Here is a 22,092-nt window from a genome sequence, read left to right as displayed (position 1 = left end):
TAACAATCGTTTGGGAAGTCGCTCTCAAATTCCTTCGGGAATTTCGTCTACGTGACTGAAATCATTCATATGGCCAAGCCTTATATTTGGATCAGCTATTTTCAATTCAGTGACTTCATGTACCATTTATATTTTCACCATACTTTCTCTATAAATGAGGAATGTGCCATTTTCATTTCTTATTTTGTGGGTCATATTAAGAAAGTATTACGCTACTAATGACCTGGGTGATTTATTTATGTATTTATTTATGTCACACCAAAAACAGCACTAAGGCCTTTACATTGGGCTTATAAACAAAATAAATTATATAAATATAATAATGAACATGTAAAAAAATAATATCATAAATAACAATCATTTTCAGCGTATACAACAGATACAAAAGGTCAGTGTCATAAAGATATACTTTTCACTTGGTTATTAAAATTAGAGCGGGAGGCGAAGATGTCAAGAGAGGAAGAAGTATTGGAGACTGAAATGAAAAGAGAAGGTAGGCGGGAAAAGTAGGATCGTTGAGATATTGCCAGACGGAAGTTGGGCTGGTGTAGAAGTTCAGTATTGCGGGTTTTACGAGCAGGAATGCGTAGTGAAAAGAAGGATAGGAGATCACTGGATCTGAAGGACCCATTTAAGATGCGGTAAAGAAATTTGATGTCTATTGTCAATCTGCGGTGGTTGGGGTGTAATAATCCAAGTGAATGAAGTATTTCGGCACGTGAAGAGAATCTGAGGTGAGGTATGCGATGTCGAACTATTGCTGGGAAGAAATTGAGTGGACGGTTAATTAATTTTAGTGTGGTTGGAGAAGCAGTTGACCAAATGGGAGAGCAATATTCAAGGATGGGTTGCACACATTCAATGAAGACTGATTATAAGGCACTCGGTTCGGATATCTCGCTCAGACGATATACGGTCCCAACCACTGCCATAGCCTTATTAACAACGGTTTTTATATGTTCGTAAAAGGTTAACTTTTGGTCAAAAGTGACGCCTATATCGGAGTGGGATAAGACAGAGGGAATGGGTTGATAATTTAGAGTATAAGTGGAGGTGATAGTGCTCTTCTTCAGCGAGAAAGACATCGCAGTAGATTTTCCAGGATTCACACACAACTGCCATTTATTGCACCATTTCTCTAGCGATTGAAGAGCAGTTTGTAAAACCAGGGAATCGGCCGCGGTGTTAACCCTTTTAAATAATTAAAAATCGTCGGCATAGAGGAGAACACCACAACTAGAGGGAAGAATGTCATCAACAATGTCGTCAACGTAAAGAGCAAACAGAAGTTGGCCTAAAACACTGCCTTGTGGTTGTGTGATGATGTGAAGGCAAAGAAATATTACATCTGAGATCAGTCGCGGATCCAGAGAAAAACTAGTAATTTTTTCAGTTGTCGAACTTATATAGAAGAGGAAAGCCCCCTAGCTCCCTCCTTGTCCCTATCCTGAATCCGTCACTGTCTATGATCTAGAAGTTCCCCCTCGCGCATCCACTGTGGCGGATCATTGCGTGGACCAAATGGGTGGGGGTCCAAACCGAAGGCTCTCCGGAGAATTTCGAGCTTTTGTTTTGAAAAATATTTTTCCTGAGTGGACGAGTGCTAGAACTTTGGCTCTTTGGAAAGATTCATGAGATATTTATCTGAATTTCTCTGTAATACTTATTTATAATAAGATAATCTAATCTTTTATGAAGTTTAAAATCAGAGTTGATGCAATAGAACCTTGGTTATTCCGACATTAAAAATTCTGTATGGCCGTTAGTTTCTACTCTGTCCATTTCGCCTTGTTCCAAAGGAATGTACAGCGGAATGATTTTATAATTCTCCATTTTCTTCATTATTTATTAAATAATCAGCTGCGACTCTATGTATTTCTGTTTTTGATCGTGTATTTTTATTAAATTATGCTGATTTTTTTTACGTTTTGAAAATCTTCGGTAATTTTAATTTTGAATCATTCGTATAATTTATTTCAGGTTCGGATAATCCAATTTCCATTGCATCAAAATTTTTGCCTCCGTATTCATTCTTCAGCTTTACGGTGACGCTGGACCGACATGCATAGTAACGCTAATTCTCCTCAGCTCTAACCTCCCATTCCAGATCCCTCGCATCATCAACCCCGTGTGTCCCAACCTCTCCTCCCCAACCCCCCCAAATCACGTCCCCTTCTCATTCCCATCAACCCCCTTCCAGGCACGCACCCACCGGAGCGACCCAACTCACGCACGCGGGCGCACGCGCGTGGGCCGGCGTGCGCACAGAGCGCAGATTACAAGGACGAAGACAGGAGACGAGGGAACTAAAGCACGATATCCACCCACTGGCCGGCAACCACCACCACCACCGCTGACTACCCCTGCAGCCTCCGTCTCCCTCCGCTCCGACCTCTCCCGCCCCCTCCCTAATACATTCGAGGGAGGCTACGACGACGAAAGCGGGAGATGAGGAGGAGACGAGGAGGGGAAGGAGGAGGCGAGTTGGAAGAGAAGAGGGGAGGGCAAGAGAAGAAGGTAGGGGAAAGAGCGAGAGAGAAGGAGGAGGAGGGGCTGGGAGGGAGAGTGGCAAGTAGGGGAGGTTGTGGAGGAGGAGGGGTGTCGAAACGGCGACCAGCCTGGAGGAGGAGGAGTATTGGGGAAGGTGTAAAGGGGAGGGGAGTGCGTTGCGCGTGGAGGAGGGGGGCAAGATTGTGTGGAGGGAGTACGTAGTTGGTGGAGGGGAGTCTTTTAAGTCGAGGTGGGGGTTTGTGCTGCTCTCTCCTCTTGGCAGTGTACGAAGAATGCACGGAAGCTACGCCACATTGTTGCGGCCGACCACGGGCCGCTGAGACTGGTTGTATGTGAATGTATGTGTGAGGGCTAGGAAGAAGAAGTAGGAAGAGAAGGAGGATAGAAGAAGAAGAAGGAAGGATAAAACAGAGAGCGAGGGGTGGCCAGCAGAGCGGTTGTTGGCGGGGGCGTCGCTCTTGTTGGCGAAGGCAGCAGTCGGGTCTCGGTTCCGTCGGGGGGAAGTTGGAGAGAGAGATAGAGGCGGACACAGAAGAGGGAGAGTGTTTAAAGACGAAGGGAGGAGAGCGAGTGTTGGCGCGATGAGGGCAGCGGCCGCGCGTCCTGCTTGACGGAGGCACTGTGATCCGCTTGCGGGGAGTCCGTGGGAAGAGTCCCGGTGGTGGTGGCCCCTCGCACCAGAGGGATACACCCGGGGCTGGAGCGAGTGAGCTGTCGAATCGGGCCGAGTCTTGTGCAGAGCGGACCGGCGTGCCGGCACACACGCGAGACCGGAGGAAGAGCTGCAGAGAAAAGGGAGCAGGACCATTTTTTACCGCACGCCGTCCGGGAATTTCACAAGCCTCCCTCCCCCGGTCATCATCAACCCTCCTGCCTCTGCTTCTCGCGAGGAAGATATCTCCGGTGTGCCAGCGAAGAGGGTAGTGACTTGGGGATAGATAGAATTGGTTTCTACCTTTCAGTATCCGCCCTTTCCCCCCCTCCCTCCCACAGAGTTTGAAGACGTCTCAGTGTAGGTGGTGACTTTGGTTTCGGATGTGTTCTCCCCTTTAAAACGACAAATTCTCCTTCATTCCTGCCGGGATAAGGGAAAATTATTTCGTTCGTCCCGTCCCACGGCTTGTGCCGAGTTGGGGGTTGTTTTATTTGACGTGTCTACTGTTCAGTGTGAGTGGTGTGTGAACGGGGTTGGTCACTGTACGTTCCTGTCTTTCGCCGATAAGAGTTAGAGTGATATATAGAGAGGGGGTATACTTCTTTCCCGCAGACCAACCCCCGGGGCTCTGGTAAGGGGCCGCGCGCAGCGAAGGACATAACGTGTCTATGTCTGCGTGCGAGACCCTCGGTGACACTGGAATCGGTTGCGGGGCCATCGGCAGGGCGGGTTTGATACACCGACACCAGCAGCACCACTCGGTGCGGCCGTACCCTTCGCCTCAGCACCCGCGGGGCCAGCGCGCGGGTCGGGAGGGCGTCCTCGCCGCGATGCATGCGAAGGCGGCCCCCGGACCCGGTGGAGGCGGCGGCGGTGGAGGGGGCAAGGCCGCCGCGGGGAAGAGCGGGGGCGTGGGAGGCGGTGCGGCGGCGGCTGCGGCAGCGTCCGCTTCGGCTGCGGCTGCGGCCGTGGTGCCGGACGCGAGAGCCAAGCAGGTGCTCAAGGAGGCCGTGGACGCGGTGGTCAACAGCTTCGCCAAGCACACGCAGGGATACGGAAGAGGTGAGTGGTGACGGATGAGTCCAATCAACCCGACATCATTGTCATCATCGGTTGCTCTATTCGAGGAATGCTGCCATGCTACTTTCCATTCATTCCCAACCCTCATTCAATGCTCGCTCCGTTGCGGACGTTTTTGCACGTTGCATGGTGTTACATCCATTTCTGAATCAATTGAAGAATTAAAGCAATCTCCCCGGTACAATAGTATTCTAATGCGAATAATGTTTCACAGTAACTAATTTTGGTGTAACTTGTGTGATTTTTAAAATCTACCTTAGCAAAAATTTGGATGAATTGTATAGTAATTCAGGTTTTATTTTGCGTTCAGTCAGGCAGAATCAGCTCGTAGGTGTGTTTGTGTTCGCGAAGTGTAGGTAAATGTTTCATTATATTAGCACAGTTAACCCTATTAGTTTATGCTCAAGGATTTACGAATAACTGTGCATTATAAAATAGTTGTAACTGCCGTGTTCTATTCTTCTTACAACCCTCATTGATTTCATGTCCTGTTTAATACGATAGGAGAAATTAATGTCTATTAATTTCGGGCGTTGAAGTCTCTTAGACTCGACAATCGTATTGCAATCAAAATTGTTGTCCTTTGACCAAACATTAGCGCAATTGATTTACACTGCAAATCGGCAGCATCGCTGTGAGTAATACAGTCTATGAGCAAAGCGAGCGGTGTAGGCTGATATTTTGGGCGCAGAGATCGTTGTGTCTTTGACTTGGGGTGCGAGTCTGCAAAAATAGCGTCCGCGGCCTGAGTCACGCTCGCTCCTGGCGAAAATAGCGAAGGCCAAAAGGAGTTGGGGGTCGATCCACGTTATCCCTCGCCCCCCCCCTCTTTGACTGAAAAATGACCCACCGGTCCATCCTCCCCCACCCATCTATCAACCCTCCCTCACACACCTCCCCTCCCCCTCGTACGCCACCACCGATTGCTTCTTTTTCTGAGGACAGTGCGTGGGCGAGTTGACTTCCCCGGGAATCGACCTCGGTGCACCGGTCAATGCCTCTATTCACCTCGGATGGCACGCGGGGTCCATAAATTCTTCTCTCCCGCGGTAAGCCGGCGCCGATCGTGAATTTGTATAAAGAATTAAAGCTCTCGCGCAGTGCGCTGTACGTATATGGCCAAGGGAATCGGGGCTTGACCTCGTCCTCATCAGAGCCCATATGCGACTCGTTATTGTTTCGGCTGGGGGAGGCGTTAATCGATTCTCGAGGTGGGATGTAAATGCGATTCTTAAACTGGCGTGCGAGCGAGTGTGGGCTGTAATGAGGCTTTTACGATGCGGATTCCAAAGCGACTTTTGTTTGTGGATTCGCATGAATGCGGCTCAATTTTTGCAATGTACGCATGGTTATTGGATACGTCCAGTTATTCTCAGTATCATTCCTTTTGGTTTTCTTGATCGTTGGCTGCTATCTAAGATCCTTGAAAATAGCCAGCGCCGTAGCTTTTGTCTTATCTACAAAATGATGCGTCATAATTTATTTATTCATAAGAAAATAGTTTGTTGAATTATGCTTTTATTTTTACCTGTTATATTCGCCAGTAGGGATACTTCAACATATTTCTCCAGTTCAATCGGACGGAAACGCAGGAAAAGTAACTTTACGCGTTACTAACTATTTTTCCAGACGGTGGTGTTGACATCCCATTATTTTCCCTTGTTTCTTTTCAGTATTGACCTTCTGTTCAGTAAGTGGCGGTTAAAGTATCTTAATTTTTTTTCAACTTACTTTTATCCCGAATATCTTGGGATGCCTTTGCCATTTGGTCTTATTCTAGTCCTCTATTAGATTTGAGAACGCCCTGTGGACTTTCAGTGAAAGTGATGTTGGCTCTCCCGCGTTTGAGCAGAAATTGTCTTTTTTTGTTGATAAATTTGTGTGTGCGTTGAGTATATGGTGAAGATTGAAGTCACTCTCTCGTTTGGGCATTTCAACCCAAGAATTTTTCTCGGGCTCCAACTGGAAATAACCTTCGAGTCCTCTCGGTTGCTGAACCGATCGTTGTATATCATTGGCGATGACGTGACAGCGCGAAATTATTCATCTCGCTCTTAACGAATGTGGACTTTTAGCGTTGTTTTGTTGACTTGCACGTGAAGAGATGCATACAGTTGTCAAAAGGGCGGATTAATTGCTACAGCCTTGAGCTCTCGTCAGAACAGCAAGCAATCTTTATGCTTTCGGTCATTGAACTATTAGGTCATGCAACCGATAAGTCAATTCATTCTGTGCTCTTGTGATTCATGACTATATGCCTTTTCATTTCGGCGTTGCTTGGGCAAATGAAACAATTTGTTTAACGAGGTTTGACATGTGATGTCCCCGTTTAGGTAATATGTTTTAGTTCGTTGTCATCGTACTATTATAAACGCCAATGAAAAGTGTCTTTATTTTTATTACCTACTTAATGAACGATGGAAGGCAAGGAGAGAGACTGACTTCGAAGCATTTATTATACATTATCTCAGGTGGCTGGTAATACGATAAAACTTGGTCCAGTTTATTCATCTGGAAGGTGTGACATCTTTCTTAGAATAATCTTTTAATAGACCCTTATTGACTGTATTACTCAAAAAATATATCCTAAAAGTATGAGAAATCTTCAACTTGTTTCGTAAGGCGCTAAACTAGAGTTAGGTAGTATAATAATTCTTAGTTGGCAAATAAAGTTATTTTCCAAATCATGAAATCTTTTCGGCAAAAAATGTTCAAAATAATTCAGTCTTTGAGATAAGGCAAAAATTTTATCGCATGGTCGATTTGTATGCTCTGGAATTTCCACTAATTGTTTGTCTTCGATCGCCAGATTTTTTCCCATCTTTTTCGAATTTTATTTTGAAAATGAATTTTAACCCAGTAATTTTTACTGTCATCGTGTGTTTACTAACTTTGGACTTTTTAAATGCTGTATTAAAAAATCCATTAGAGTTTGTTACTTGTGTCTTAAAACTAGAGTCTAAAATGTCTCGATCCCATGTAAGGGTGAGCAAGTAAAAAATTATTGCCCAATCGGCAGTAGTATAAAGAAGCGTGCCTTCACCAACTGGTAGCGTAAATTGTCTGAATAATGAAAAGATCTTATCATATCCCCTGTGTTCATGGTCTTGGGGAATTCAATCGTTGATGTCCTTTCTCCGTTTTGAATATGTTCTCTTGCATATCTCTTTATTGTAGATTTCAACTCGCGATAGAAAGCCAACAAAGATCTCAGTGCAAATTGCCGGCATGTTTTCCGTGGATGTGATCTTGCCCTTTTTCGTGTCTCTATTTAAGGGTAATCAATCGATCGTGTTACTTTCTATCTTTAGCAGATCCAATTAGTTAACTACCGATATTTTTTCCTGGCGTAACTTGAAATAGAGTGCCTAAGCGTAACTTTCATTAGTACAAATTTATGCTATATTTGGAGCTGAATTTTCATTCATTATATTTTCCATCAATATATGCTCCTGAGCGCTCGAAAATGCTAAATACCTACACATTTAGGTCTGTTAAATGGTTTTAAAAACTTTTCGGTCGGTTGTTGTTTTACATGGTTTTGGTGAACAATCTATGAAATAGACTACCGGGCATGGTCCTATTAGTTAAACATTTAATGCATTTATTGTGCCATTTTAATATTATGGGATAATTCCACATATTCTGGTCCTGAATCCCAATCAATCGAAACTACTTATTCGGGCAAAAAACTAATGTACAGGACATTACAAAGAAAATTTACAGTCTATCTTTGTGGAATAATGTACAAAATAGTCATCTTTAGATTACGACCAAACTTGAATAAAAATTAATATTTTGCATATAAAAGTACTTTTTTCGGAAATTTTAGTGCGTTGATTAGTAAGCAATAGAAAATATATACAAAAGTTTACATTTACCCAATATACGATATTAATCGTAGCCTTCTTGATGTGGTACTCTCGAATCGTCTGCAATCTGTCAATCCTGGTGTATGTGCGTGCGACATATTTGTATGAATGACGTGTTTGCACCTCGATACTCCCTTGAACACCTGCCATCCCCTTCGCTGAACCCAAGTTTGCTTGTCCGCTCAGATTGGAGAATTGGCCGGAGCATAAAGGTACTTGTTTTCCCTCTTAAGTCACCACTAAAAGGGTGTTCTCGGCCCGGGAAATATTTCCACGAGCTCAAAGAGATCCTCTCGTGTATGGAGGGTATCCATCAAACGGGATCAAATTACCTTAATCTATAACTTTGAGCGGGATAAACCCATGGGGGTGATTCTTAAGTGCTTTCAGGTGGGGAGGTCTGAGGCCGTAATTGTCAGCTACTTGTCATTGGGCGAAAAAAAAAGCCGAGCGCTAATTGATAGGGCCGTGCCAGCCGGGGGAGAGTGACCGATGCTCACAATTTCGTTGTCATGGGACGAGGGTGGGGCGGGCGCGGATGAAAGAGAAATCGCCTATATCGAAGCGTGTTGTGTGTGGGCAGGGAAGGATATAGCATAAGGAGGCTGGCTCCTTCGCCGCTACTCCGCTATCCACAGCTTATAATAGACTCCAGAATTTCTTACGTTAGTTGTTTCAGGCGTTACTTTATGGAATCTACTTGACATAATGAAAGGTAAAGAAAACTTTGAAATTTCCCATAAATATTTAATGTACGACCTAGTATTTGACGTGGCACGTCATCGTCTGGTACAGATGCACAGAAGACAGAGAATTATTCAGACAGAGATGACAGAGATTTAATAAATAATAATAATAACCTTTTTATTAGACCGAATTAGGACTATGGAATCCTTGATGCATTCAACATGCAAATGGGTGCAAGCCGTGAGTGGTGAAAAATTAAACCTGGTGGGAATCGAACTACCGACCTCTGAGTTAGTTACCCTGGACTTAATCTCACTGCCATCGGGATTTAGTGGGATATATTTCCTGCAAAAAATATGATTTTGTTGCTAATGCCGTATTTTTCCGTATGCTAGCTTCGACGCCTTCGGATTCAGTACGTGCATTTGAGGTTCGTTTGGAAGATTTTGGGTCTTTTTTTATGTTGTCGCTGATGATTTGCATGTTAATGGCCACTTTATTTTTTCTGTTTAGGCACTTTTAGCTACTATGCATTGCGGTTCAATAACCCAAGATGAAGGTTTCAAGACCATAGACCAAGGAGATTTAAATCATCACAAATATTTGGAATATAAAATATTAGGTGTATCCTACCCAGGTGAACGTCCCAGAATGAATTCTCTTCCTCAAGCTCCTTTTCCTCATTTTTTTCTGAATTTAGCCTCGACGATAACCTTTAATCATTTTCCTGAAATTATGACGCTGAACGTTTCCTTGCTAACGTACACTTCATTATTATTTGTTTAGTTTAATTGACTCCAACACATTCGAATTCATTGTCTGAATATGATGCGGAAAAATAGAGAGACAGACTAATGTAATGTAGAAGAGTTCGCCAAGAAAGTCTTCTTTTTTGTCTTGCATGGATTAAAAACTACTCAATACTGAAATACGGTATGGAGGAAAATAGTCGGCGCGGCTTTTTGTTTTTTAACTAACACTTCTGTCTGGTTTTTAGATGACATTTTCGCCATTGTAGTGTAATCCCTTCTGCCTCCAATTTATCCGTATCTATTCGGCAATTAGTTACGGAGGTGACGATTGCCGTAAGATTCCGGTGTAATATTATGTCTTCATCGTAATGTATTTTGACTTCAAACACCGTGTCTAATAGCTCAATACTAAAGGAATGGCCAACTATTATCGTGAGATATCTGCGTGATATTTCATCTGTACTCTAAAATTTTAGCACTTCTTGAACCTGTTTATTGTTACAACTAAATGATTTACGGAATCTATTATCTCAGTGATAACGTGAACAGTCCATTGAGTTGAATTAAGAAAAAATAGCAATTACATCTACATCTGCATAACACCCTGCGAGCCACCTCTAGGATGTTTGATTAGGGTAGGGGAAACAGGGGAAATTGAGGAAAAGGGGAACTACACGTAATTGAGTTATCGTAGGAATTATCGTAGTGTGAATCAATAACTTTGGGCGATGTGTATTTATCTCGCTTTGAAAATGGACTAAAATCACAGGAAGAGCTTAGATTAAATTAAAAATACATGTGAATGTCGTGTCTGAATCGTTTGAAAATATCTCTTTGTATAATATGTGATTTGAAATCACGGCCGCTTTATTAAACAGCTACCGAATGTGGATTATTGACGCGACGGTTATGTTTTTCAAGTTGTAATTTTTTATCGGGTTGGCGAATATCTGCAAAAACTTAGTATCAACTGGGAATTATGGCTTTTTCGATTGAGAAAAAAAAGTAACCGTTGGTAATTGTTTTATCATCTAAGCATTTCGTTTGTTGATTAAGTGTTGGAAAAGACGTTAGTTATGGTGGCAAAAATTAATTAACAAATAATAAATCCTGATAATAGATGAATCCGAGTTTTATGGGTAATTCTTTAGCACTGTAGTTCACTGCTTACAGAAAACGTTAACTGGATATTAAGGCTGAATGTTGAAACATAATAGATTATCGTCATATGTGCGTAATTATGATGACTTGATCAGTCATGAAATGATCACTGTTGCTTTTCAAGCTACTCTCCATCTACGAACTCTCCTAACTGAAACCCTTGAATAGAAATAAAATCTGTTTATTATGTGGTCTTAATATTTTGCCTAGTTTGAAGTTATTTCAAGGACTCACATGGCCAAGAATTCTCGTAGGAGAAGTTACCGAATTAGTAAAATTATTGAAATTTTTGTTTCATTTGTGAATAATGTCTGAATATGAATTAACATGTTACTTTTTTCTTATGGATAAATTAAAATATTTTAGTAGTCCATTACGCGTAATCGCCAATTTAAATCCTGAGACAGAACAACAGTCGCGGTCACTGCAAATAGCTTGTCGGTCTTTCTCGATGTCTGTCGAGGTGTCGTTCCCCTTTTCCCGATCTCTTTGTCGGTGTCTGTCGTGGTGTTCGTTGAAATCTCGGTATGTGGTGTAATTTTAGTTGACGCCTCATCTTGAATTTTTTGTATTCCAGTGATAAAATCTTTAGCATTTCATTCAGTGAAAGTTGTCCCAAATTATCCTCATAGGTTTTGTATTCGTCCAATTTTTTGCGTTTGCAATCGTAATATCGGCAAATTGTTTCATTACACAAATATCCATTTGCCGATTAAAGCTAGGAAAATATATCACCATCTGAACATTCTCATCATCAACTGTTAGCAATCCAAAGATTGTTGTGACGCAGCTTTTCGCTCCATTCTCCTACCAGCTTATCTTTTAGGTCTTATACAATTCTTTTATATTTATTCATCATGTTCTTATTCGAGACCTTTCTCTACCGTTCTTCCCTTCCACTTACACTACAATGATAAATTTCATCAGATCATCGTGTCTCGTTTAGTGGCCAATTAATATACAAATAAATTTATAATTTGATTTCGGATATTCATTTCTTTGAATGTTTTTGCTTATGCCAATTAGCTCAGCCCACATTCATTCTTCTAAATATTGGTAGGTAGAAGAGTACGATTTGTGGCAACTTGTTGCTACGCCTATTTTCTCTTATGAATTAGTGATATATCCGTGAAAAGTCCATTTTGTTCTCAGATTATTCTTATAGAAAACCCGATATTTTAATTTACTACTTTTGAATACTCTACATTTGGAGGAACGGAGGAGCTGATTCGTTGACTGCTTTTCAAACTCTCGGTTCGCGCAAAGAATTGAGTCGACGCATTCCATTTGTTTCTTATTAACGGTGAAAAATATCTCAAATTTCCATTTCGTGAAATTTTTCTCAAACATACCCTACAAAACTCGGAACCGCAGCTTAGGTATTAATATTGGATACCTTTGGATTCGCCTTACCCCTGCTTATCGTTGGTAAATCAAAAGATGGAACAAATGAAACGATGATGGTTTTACGGAAAATTAGTCGACGTCATTTATGTTGGGACGTTTTATTGAAGTTTTGAACATTAGTCGATAAATTCCCTATGCTTTTTGCCGGTGTGTATGCGTGCGCAATTTCTATGTTTATTTTTCTGAGCTACCATGTGCATTGTTGGCCGTTCATTTTTAAAAATATCATATTTATTTTGTAATTAATCTTACTACGGATAGTACATGTTATTTTAAGGTTGAGGTTACTAATTAATTTCCATCCAGCCTGAAAACCAACCAACTTTGTTTTAGCGAAAAATCCTTCACTTTTTCCATTCCTCGAGATTTTTCCTCACAGGATTCGAATCTGCATATCGAGATAGTAATTTAGGATCTGTCCCACCCCTTTGTACGATCGGTGAGTCAGAGAGGGAATGGAGAGAGGAGGTACGTGCGATGGTGTTGGTGGCGGTACATAACATTCCCGCGTGGGTGGTGCCGCTGGGCGGGTGCAGAGGGCGTGGGCAGCTGCTCGGCTGAGGCTGGGCCGAGGTGGGCAGCGGCTGCAATATCGCCTCCTTTGAGAAAGGCGAAAGGGGAGGGGGGGAAGAGAGATAGTATCTGGGGGGTTAGTGGGGGGTTTTTCACGGCGTAATAAGGATGTGAGTATAGTTTTGTCGCGTTGCCCTTGTCTCTAAATTAGGATCGCGATGTCCTCCGCGGGTCGTTCCTTCCCGGCTCGAGTGGTTTTCATATTAGTTTCCCCCCTTCGTCCTCCTTCCCCCGCTCTCAAGCACCGGATGTCTCATTCTTCTCGCCGGCGTCGGCGCTTGCCCTGCCCGGTCGATCCTCCTATCCACCCGGAACTTTTCCTCCCGGTCAATACTTCGAGCGTTCAACTCTCTCTCTTTCTCCCCACGGGAGTACATTCAACGTGATTTCGTTGTTTTCTCTCCTCGTTGAAGTATTACGTAAGCGCATTTGGGGCCAATTTTAACCCCTCCATCCCCCATTTTGGTGAAAATCCCAAATCCCTCATCCACTCACTTGTCTACGTGAGTGTTTGCCATTTTTTTATGGTAGCTTTACATTAGGAAACCAAATATTTCATACTGCTTTTCAAAGTGCTTCTTTAATAATATCTCATGATTACCATAAAACAGTTCTGTTAAGTAATTTAGCAGTATTTAATAGTGCATTTAATTAATTTGTTTATTAATAATTTATTCTTACTACCTGTTATGTAACGGGATACCATACCTGGACCTTCTCTATAGTCAATCCCTCTATTCACTCCGGGATGAGCTTACTCTCACCCATCCAACCCTGTTAGCTCATCCCAGACTATGCCTTAGGCGTGTGGATATCACAAAGGATAGGGGACCAGTTCCTTTCTCTGGCCCACCTGGTACCACTAATCCGTCACTTAAAAGTAGGACCTTTCTTTATTACGCTGGCAAAGATATGACAACCTTCTCCCACTTATCAGCAAAAGAAAGCAAACTCATAACCACCCCTCTTCAAGCTAGTTCTTAAACGTGTCCATAACACTCATCCGTTACAAATTTGGGTGCTTATTATTTTTTATTACGCAATATTCTTTGGTCCATTAGGAATAAATAATATCGGGGTATATATTTGATCATCGTCGTGAATCAACAATCCCATAGTTATGCTTACGCAGCTCTCAACTCCGTTATTCTATTAGGCAACGCTTTCATATTTGCGTATTTTTTCTTTTTTACAACCTTTGTGTTCAATGTGACTGAATGGCCTTTATTTTTTGCCTCCCTTCCCGTCCAGGTCATGATGTCTCATTATATGTATAACCGATTTAGTTGGGCGCATATTTCATTAATTACCAATGCGCGCAGCTTCGCCCATTACCCCGCTAACTCCTTTCATGAGTTGCATCTTTATGGTAGCTGGTTTGGTATTATCACCTTACTAATTCATAAGGCTATAAGTTAGGCAAAATATTAGGTTGAGAATGGGATAGTTAGGAAATATTAATAGGGATAACGAAAGGTAGGGCAAGATGTGTGAGGACAAGACTATCAATTTTCTAAAAATTCCCTGTCAACACATTAATAATCACAATTAGGTTTAGTCACTTAGTATGATTTCGCTTGCCGATAATATTAGTTGATGCACTTATTTTGTTTCGTTTGAATCAATAGCTTCTTCAGTTGTATTTTTCTTGAAATTTCCGGAAACTTGAGGATGAGGTTGAAGGATGGTAGCGGTAATTCCAGGTTACTATTGTTCATTGTCATATTTCAATTTTAGATTTTGTTGTGTTTCTGTTTCAAATATAAGTACGAAGTTGATCTAAGATCGAGTTGTAGATAAGTAGTTTGCTGAGGAACGACTTAGTATTATAGATCATTTTATTAAGATACAATACATTTATAAATATTGATTTATTCATAGTGAAATAATGTAAAGAAAAAATTGTATGGTAAGCCCTACCGCATGATGTATTTCAGTGAAGCTTAATACACTGTAGTCATTTCTTTGGAGACACCTTTTTTCTCAAGCTGAATTCTCTACCAATTCTGAAAATCATGACGTCCGAATTCTTTATACTGTGAAATTATTTTGAGAAACCTTTATGCTCAGAAGGAGAAGAAATAATGATTTTAATATTATTTTCATATACACTTGATTATGGTTTTATAGTAGTTTTTATATCATATTTAATTATCTTCTCTAATGATCCGGTTATATTTGTTGGGAAAAGTTGTTTCGCTATAATTGTATTTTCTTGATCGATAATATTCCTCCAGGAAATTTGTTCCCATGAAATTGACGGTGACCTGTTGGCAGTCGTCTTTGTGTACTTGAATGTGATTAATTTTCAGCCTTATTGATTTTAAAGATATTTGAAATCTTCAAATATAAAATTCACTGAATCGTTTTTGTGCCAAAGAACTGGTTAGGTATTTGTGTTAGTTATAATTTTTCTGCTTCTTTTATGGAAGAACATTTCCTATTTATATTGAAAGTCTCATGCCACTGTAAAGAGGGCTTTCTTATTGTGCCTCGCAGTCCTGGAGTGCGGGAAGAACAGAAAGAGGTGGAGTTTCGAGTAATTTTTATTTTTTAAACCGCAAGAAGACGTAAAACTTGAGGACTTTTTCTCTCTTCATCGCTACAAAAGAATAAATTGAGCGACATCCTACCGTGGACGGGTTATAATACTTCGTGGACGTTATTGAGACTCGCGTTTCTGCATGTGCACCTTCTCAAGATCCAGTCCATTCAGCGAGAGTCAAGCACTTCTCAGCGAATCACGGGAGATATTGTGCGTACTGAAGGCAAGGGAGGCGCGGCAACATTATCCTCCCTCCTCTGGCGACCGGGTACCACGTAACAGAGGCCTGATTTGCGCTAAAAAAATAGCTTTAAACTTGCTCTTCGATATTATTACCTTTAGTGTGGAGTGGTTGGATTTAAGGGCCGTATTCTTAGTCGACCCTGTAGGGTCAACCGACCCTGGATACGTCATCAGCCCCTACATAAACCGATCTCACCCTACATACGCCAAATCAAGCCCTACAAGACGTTTTCGGAACTAAACAGGCCCTACTTGATGTAGGGTACCCGAACCAACCCTACACCCTACAAAAACATGGCGGCCAAATATCGTCTGCTGATCACTTCGATTAAAGAATCTACGTTACAATGGATATTAAGGGAGACGACCTCACACAAGCCGTTTTAAAATGTACAGTAAAATAGCGGAAATGTAATAATACTACCACTTTATAACCACCAAATTAAATAAATTATAAAATTGAGTGAACTTGTAAGAACAATATAAGCAGTATACATCACCTTGTTTCTACGAATATATAATAATATTTTTCACGCTTGGCACTTGGTATACTTTTGGGAAACTAATACTTCGTTTACGTATAACCATAGAAAACGTATTTTCATGCCACTATTTGCCACATAATAAACTTAACTACGGAAGGTGAAGGCGAGTGACAAACCTTGATGATGCAACGCAAGTTCCCACGTCAATGCTCATATTTGCTCCGTACTTATTACTATCTTGTACAGACCGCTTCTGAAGTAATTTAAAGACAATTAGGTTCTACTTTTGGCTCGATATGAGAGTATTTGTAGCGATAATTAAGGTACCGACATGACCTGGCGGACGACACGTATTGTTTATTTACCTTGAGACGTTATCCTAACAATACGCCCGAAAATTATCCGACGTCTTTTCTTAGTTTCATAGTTAGTTCCCATTACGCCACCAAAGTGGAAAAGCGCTGCGCCATCATCTACGTCATTTCAGAGAACTTGACGACGGAATCACCCCCCACCACTTATGTAGGGTCGACTGAGAAACGCATGTAGGGGCCTTTTGTTATGTAGGGACGGATATGTAGGGTCGACTAAGAATACGGCCCTAAGAGGAAAGTTGGAGGTGAACGAATTGCTTGATGCTTTATTGGAGGAATGTCTTGTAGTCGAGTCATCCGAGAAATGCATTTAGTGCTGGCGAATAGAGATGTTTCCTTTCCGTGAATCCGCGAAGAGCTTGTATGTAGCTGATTTAAATGTTGCGATGCTAAATAAAATCTTAGCGCAGCAAGTCGATGACGTTAAAAAATTTAAATCCTGGTTTCGTCATTTTGACTTGTGAGAGGATTCAATAATTAAGACGTCAAACTCCTGATGCTATATTATATTTGCTAGTTATTCCGTCAACTTTCAAAGGAGGATTAGGAAAACGGATGAAGAATTTGATGAAGCTGATACATTTTTGTTTACCTTTTTAAGTTTTTGAATTCCAGTTCTTTCAAAATTAGTTGTTAATACGCATTTTGATATAAACAGCTTCCAAGGACTTCATTGAGTTTTGTCTGTTTTCTTTTGAAATTGACTCAAAATTAGTGCAGGTGGAAGAATGTAGCAGTAGCACATAGAAAAATCTTCTCGGGAAACCGCGCGGGTAAGATTATGTAAGAGCGCCGACGTTTCGGGTACCGACTCGCTACCCATTCTCACGGCTACTCAAGTAGCCGTGAGAATGGGTAGCGAGTCGGTACCCGAAACGTCGGCGCTCTATTATAATCTTACCCGCGCGGTATCCCGAGAAGATTTTTCAAAAGTAGCACTTAGATTTAAGAAGTGTCATTAATAATTATTACTACATCTGCTTAGACCAATAATGTTATCTTTTTTCTTGAGCTTTCTTCAACTATCAATACCTCATAAGAAATATGTAATTCCTCCTTGTGGAAAATCAGTTTCTTTCAACTGAAGATCCCCTTTTCAAGTTTATATTTGAAAGACATTAGAATAATTGGTATAAGAAAGAAGCTTATTTGACAACCAACCCTTATTGAGTATATTTGTTGAGAAACACTCAAATATACTTATTGAGCAAATGTATATTTGAGTGTTTCTCTTTATTTATGTGACTTAATTTCTACTGTATTTATTTGGACTTTTAGAAACCTATTGCTTTGAATATTACTGAGATACTTTTGGGGCTATAACATCTAGGTTCGCAATTGATTGTTTCTTCAGGTAAATTTAAAAAAATTTGTTCACGAGTCTCTGTCCTGTTCATTTTTTTTACCAAGGGTCAAGGCGTCTCTTTGCTTGCATGTCTATGGTGTCATTTAAAATTGTCCATAGAGACTAACGAAATGTTTAACTATAGGAAACCTTAGGTAGAGATATATCTAGAACAAGATGCTGCTGTATTTTGTTACATTCTATTTAAATGTTTTTTACATTTACTTTATGTATTTCTTTATGTCTACATTTGTATGTATTTATGCTTATACATGTTCCAAATTAGAATTTTATACTAATTTAAAATTATGCGATTCCTTGAAACTCAAAGGAATTGAGTCATTTTTCCTCTAATTTTTTCCCTGAGGAAGGTTACTACTTTTATACCCGTCGAATAAAGTTGCTATTTTATTTTCTCAGCGTAATCGCAAAATCTAAGCTCAGGGTTTTGACGCTCTCTCGAATGAAGGCATATAAATATATATAAACCGGAGGGAAGTTAAGTCTATTTCGCAGCATTAGTGCCATGCTTCCTATTGGACCGCGGGGAATTCAGGAAACGGTCTAGTGGTCTCTCCTCATGCTGCTGTCCCATGTCAATCATTTAATTCTCCGCCTTCATTTGTCTTTATGTCCCTCGGGATTTTTATCTCTCGACCGCTTGCAAGGGTGCAGATGGCCAATATCTAATTTATGGTAATGATGGTCGTAGATTAGGACGAAAAATCGTCAACCGTCCCCATCCCGGGAAGGAATGCGTAACGTCTTCATCGTCTCCGACGTTCTGGAATGGTCAGCATTACTTCTACCCTTAACCGCGAGAGCCCTTTTCTGCGATGAATATAGAATCATGACGATTTCCCCCTCTTTGACCATGAAGAAGAATACATTTCCCTTCCAGACCGAACAATGCTCCTCTCCTATGCTCCCTCAGCCTATCTCCGTCTCTCTTTCAAGTGAGACGGGCACTCTATAAGAGTGGAGGAAAATATAAAAAAGAGGGAAATGGGCAGACTTTACCCATTCCGGATGCTCGAACTTTTAAGACGAGTCGGATAAAAAATTCCGGAGTGCGAAGCAGAGAGAAGGAGGGTGTGGGGTGCGTATAAAAGAAGATGTAAGCCAAGTTAACATACGCTTCGGCGAGAGGCGGAAAGGTTTTTATTTTTCAGGTAAGCAAAAATGGGTGCGGCAAACTATCGCGAAAGCTGAACGATGCGGTAAAAGTGATGACATTTGGCGAGTAAAAGTTTTTTTTTCTTCCCCAGAACGATTCTCCGCGAGGATAGAAGTAGAAGTAGAGAGAAAAAATAATAATAAAATGGTCAACTTATATTCAAATCCTTGCCGGGTACCCTTTCCTCAATACGCACTCTATATAGCCATGCCCTCTTGATCAGCTTCTCCTGCCAACGTCTACGGGCACATCATCATCGTTTCCACCCTCGGGACCCATCCCTCTAGAGTCGCACATAAACACTCATTCACCCTGATGGTCTTGCTCGATCCGTTTCCCTCCCCTCCCCCCCCCCCGCTTCCACGTCCGAGCATTTCGTTCGCGATGTAAGGGAGGTGGTGGTGCGGGCATTTCGCTATGAGTGCTTCGAGAGTCATTCGCTGAACGGTGCGGAGTATAGTGAGTGTTGGAGGGAGTTTTATGCCTTGTTCCCTCCTCTAGCATTCCTACGGTGGTAACTCCCTGCCAGAGTGAGGCAGGCCATGGCGACGAGGCAGGAAAAAAAGGCTATCATGGTGGGAAGTCCTGCACCTTTGAATTTAGCCTGCAGACCAGGGTGACGTAGTTGTAATTTACAAATGATTTAGTTTGAAACCTTGGTCATTTTTTAATTTATAAAATATAAAATATAATTTATTTACTTGTACATATTTTTGATGCATTACATTAAAAATATTAACAAGTCCTCAGAATAAATAAAAGCGAACAAACTATGTATAAATCCACCAATTTATTTTTGTGGTACTACTAGTTTCGACGCAGCGGCGTCATCATCATCATATCTACTTCAACAGCCTATGATGACGATGACGCCGCTGCGTCGAAACTAGTATAACCACAAAAATAAATTAGTGGATTTATACATAGTTTGTTCGCTTTTATTTATTAGAATGAACCTCCTCAAAGTTGAGCCTGTTACGATAGAGAAGTCCTCAAAATTTTATCTTGAAATTAAAACCCTAGTCTTTACATATTTTTTTTGTGGTCATGTAAAAAATTTATTTTCTCAGTTTCACTGAAATCAGGGTTTTTAGGAACTTCATACGTGTTCATCAATCCTGAATGAAATCATGAATCCCAATTAGTGCCTATATTTTCTAATTCTTCCACGAATTTAAACAGAAAGTGATCTGGAAAAGCCCATTTTAAATTCTAGTCGTTTGAGCACAGTGAGTTGGATATGTATTGAAATATTCACCAAGATAGCATTTATTTCCTGTCTCTTTGGCTGTTGATCGTAGCTGCAAGGAGAGGAAAGTGAGGACTGGGGAGTGAGGAAAGGCGTATCCTACCACAATTGTTGCTAAATTTGGGAACGATGGATCGGAGTAGTGTTGACAATGTTGACTCAGGTTTATGTTCAGTGAGTTCCATGCTTTCTCAATAAAATTTCTACTTATCCTGATGAATCTCATAGAGGTGCGAAATTTTGGCAAGAAGAGGATGTGAAGTACACTTTTTTATTCATGAAAAATTTCAGAATAGTATAAACCTGATTATTGATAATTTATTTTGCTTTTAAAAAAATAAAATTTGTTTCTGCCACTGGTTGTGGTTTAGTGGAATATTGATCCAAAACAAACAATGAAGTAATCATTGTCGCTGTGCGATAACCGAATTGAAATTTCGTTGACTCAAACTATGTCAAAGAGCTAGTCGAAAGTTGTGAATCTATCGTCATTATCATCACTGGTTAACAATCCTAAGATTGGTTTGACATAGCTCCCCATTTCTGTCTTCTTATTCACGTTTTCATGAAGCTTCTCTCCTCTCCTACTCTTCTTAGGACTTCCTGATTACTAATTCGGTCGATACATTCGATCCTCATCATCCTTCTGAAGTACCACATTTCAAAGGTCTCCACTGTTGATTTCTCTGCTGTCATTGTTCATGCCTCACATCCGTAAAAATACAATACTTACTATTGTCTTATCTTCACCGGAAAATCTCAAGATATGGCCGATTGAGTGGTTTCGTCCTCTTTTGATCTATTTTCTATCTATATATTGTTAATGTATATTAAGGTTAATTTAGTTTCGTGGCGAAGCCGTACCGGAGTGAATCTTACCATGGTTGAATGCCGAGTGAAACGTGTGGTGGGAACGTGGGAGTGAGGTAGGTTGGGACGGCCTGGGCCCCGGGGGGGGGGGGAGGGGAGGGGTGAGAGAGAGGGAGGGCTGGGGGAGAAGGGGGGTAATGGATGGGGTGGGGGTTGAATCTAGTGACGGGTGCAGAGGCTCCCGTGAGAGGGATGAGTGACATGGGAGCCCCGTAGTCAGCGGGTTGTTGGCTGCACGACAGAGAGGGTGACGCCCGTCCAAACGACTTCGTGTCCCTCCGCCTCTGCTCATTTTTTTCTCCTCTTTTTATTATTATTATTATTTTTATCCGCTACCCGCACTCTCTCGTGAGCTCAATCTCTCTCTTACGGATCCACAAGTGTGTGTGAGAGAGAGAGAGAGGAATGGAAGTGTCCACCCTTGCACTTTTTATGTTTGTGACCGCTGCTGTCATTTTCCACCTTCATGTATTCCTCAAGCGGTCTTCCTCCTTTCGTATTGACTGGCACTTCAAACCGTGGACGGCTAGGGGAGAAAAGTGCCATTTCCCATCGTCGCGCGAAAATTTCCTCCCTTTTGCTTTTTTTCATACATATTCGTGCGAGTTGAATTTCCACTTCTTTCAAGATTTTTCCTCCTGTTGGAGCGCGGAAGAGATTCCAAATTGAACCATTATCGTATTTTTTCTGTATTTTTTTTATTCGCGCCACATTTCATTTTTTTATCTTTTAGATTTTCCAATAAAAGAGTGAATGGCTTGGAATGGATTGGAATGTGGAAAATTGGCGAATGCCTGAATAATACGCTAAAATTCATTAAAACAAGTGACACTTAAAATGCTCTCGTAATGATTACCAATATTTCGCTGTCGGAGGCATAGTGTGCCACGAGTTTGGAGGGAATAAGAACATATTTTTGCTAATCCAAAGGCTGTGATTTAATAGTCGTTTGGGAATATTCCACCATTTGTATCCACTGACATTTCAAAAATCGTAGACGGGTGGGAAGGGAAATGCAGACACCGTCGCGTGAAAATTCTTTCTGTTTTCTTATTTGTTTATTTTTATTTGTGGAATTTCCTCTTTTTTCAGGATTTTTTCCCTCG

At 41.2% G+C, this 22,092-nt stretch overlaps 1 protein-coding gene across 1 annotated transcript in view; it reads left to right on the top strand.

The window, feature by feature from the left end:
• Positions 1-3,834: 3,834 nt before the first annotated feature.
• LOC124158118 (protein limb expression 1 homolog) overlaps positions 3,835-22,092 on the top strand; it is a 407,177-nt gene continuing 388,919 nt past the window's right edge. Inside the window, exon 1 of the mRNA XM_046533300.1 lies at positions 3,835-4,228. Coding sequence (XP_046389256.1) covers positions 3,835-4,228 — 394 coding nt within the window. The remainder of the gene's footprint in view (positions 4,229-22,092) is intronic.

The sequence above is a fragment of the Ischnura elegans genome, chromosome 4 (assembly GCF_921293095.1).
Source record: "Ischnura elegans chromosome 4, ioIscEleg1.1, whole genome shotgun sequence".
NCBI classification, from domain to species: Eukaryota; Metazoa; Arthropoda; class Insecta; order Odonata; family Coenagrionidae; genus Ischnura; species Ischnura elegans.
The sequence above is the reverse complement of the archived record's forward strand: the minus strand, read 5'-3'. Positions and strand labels throughout refer to the sequence as shown.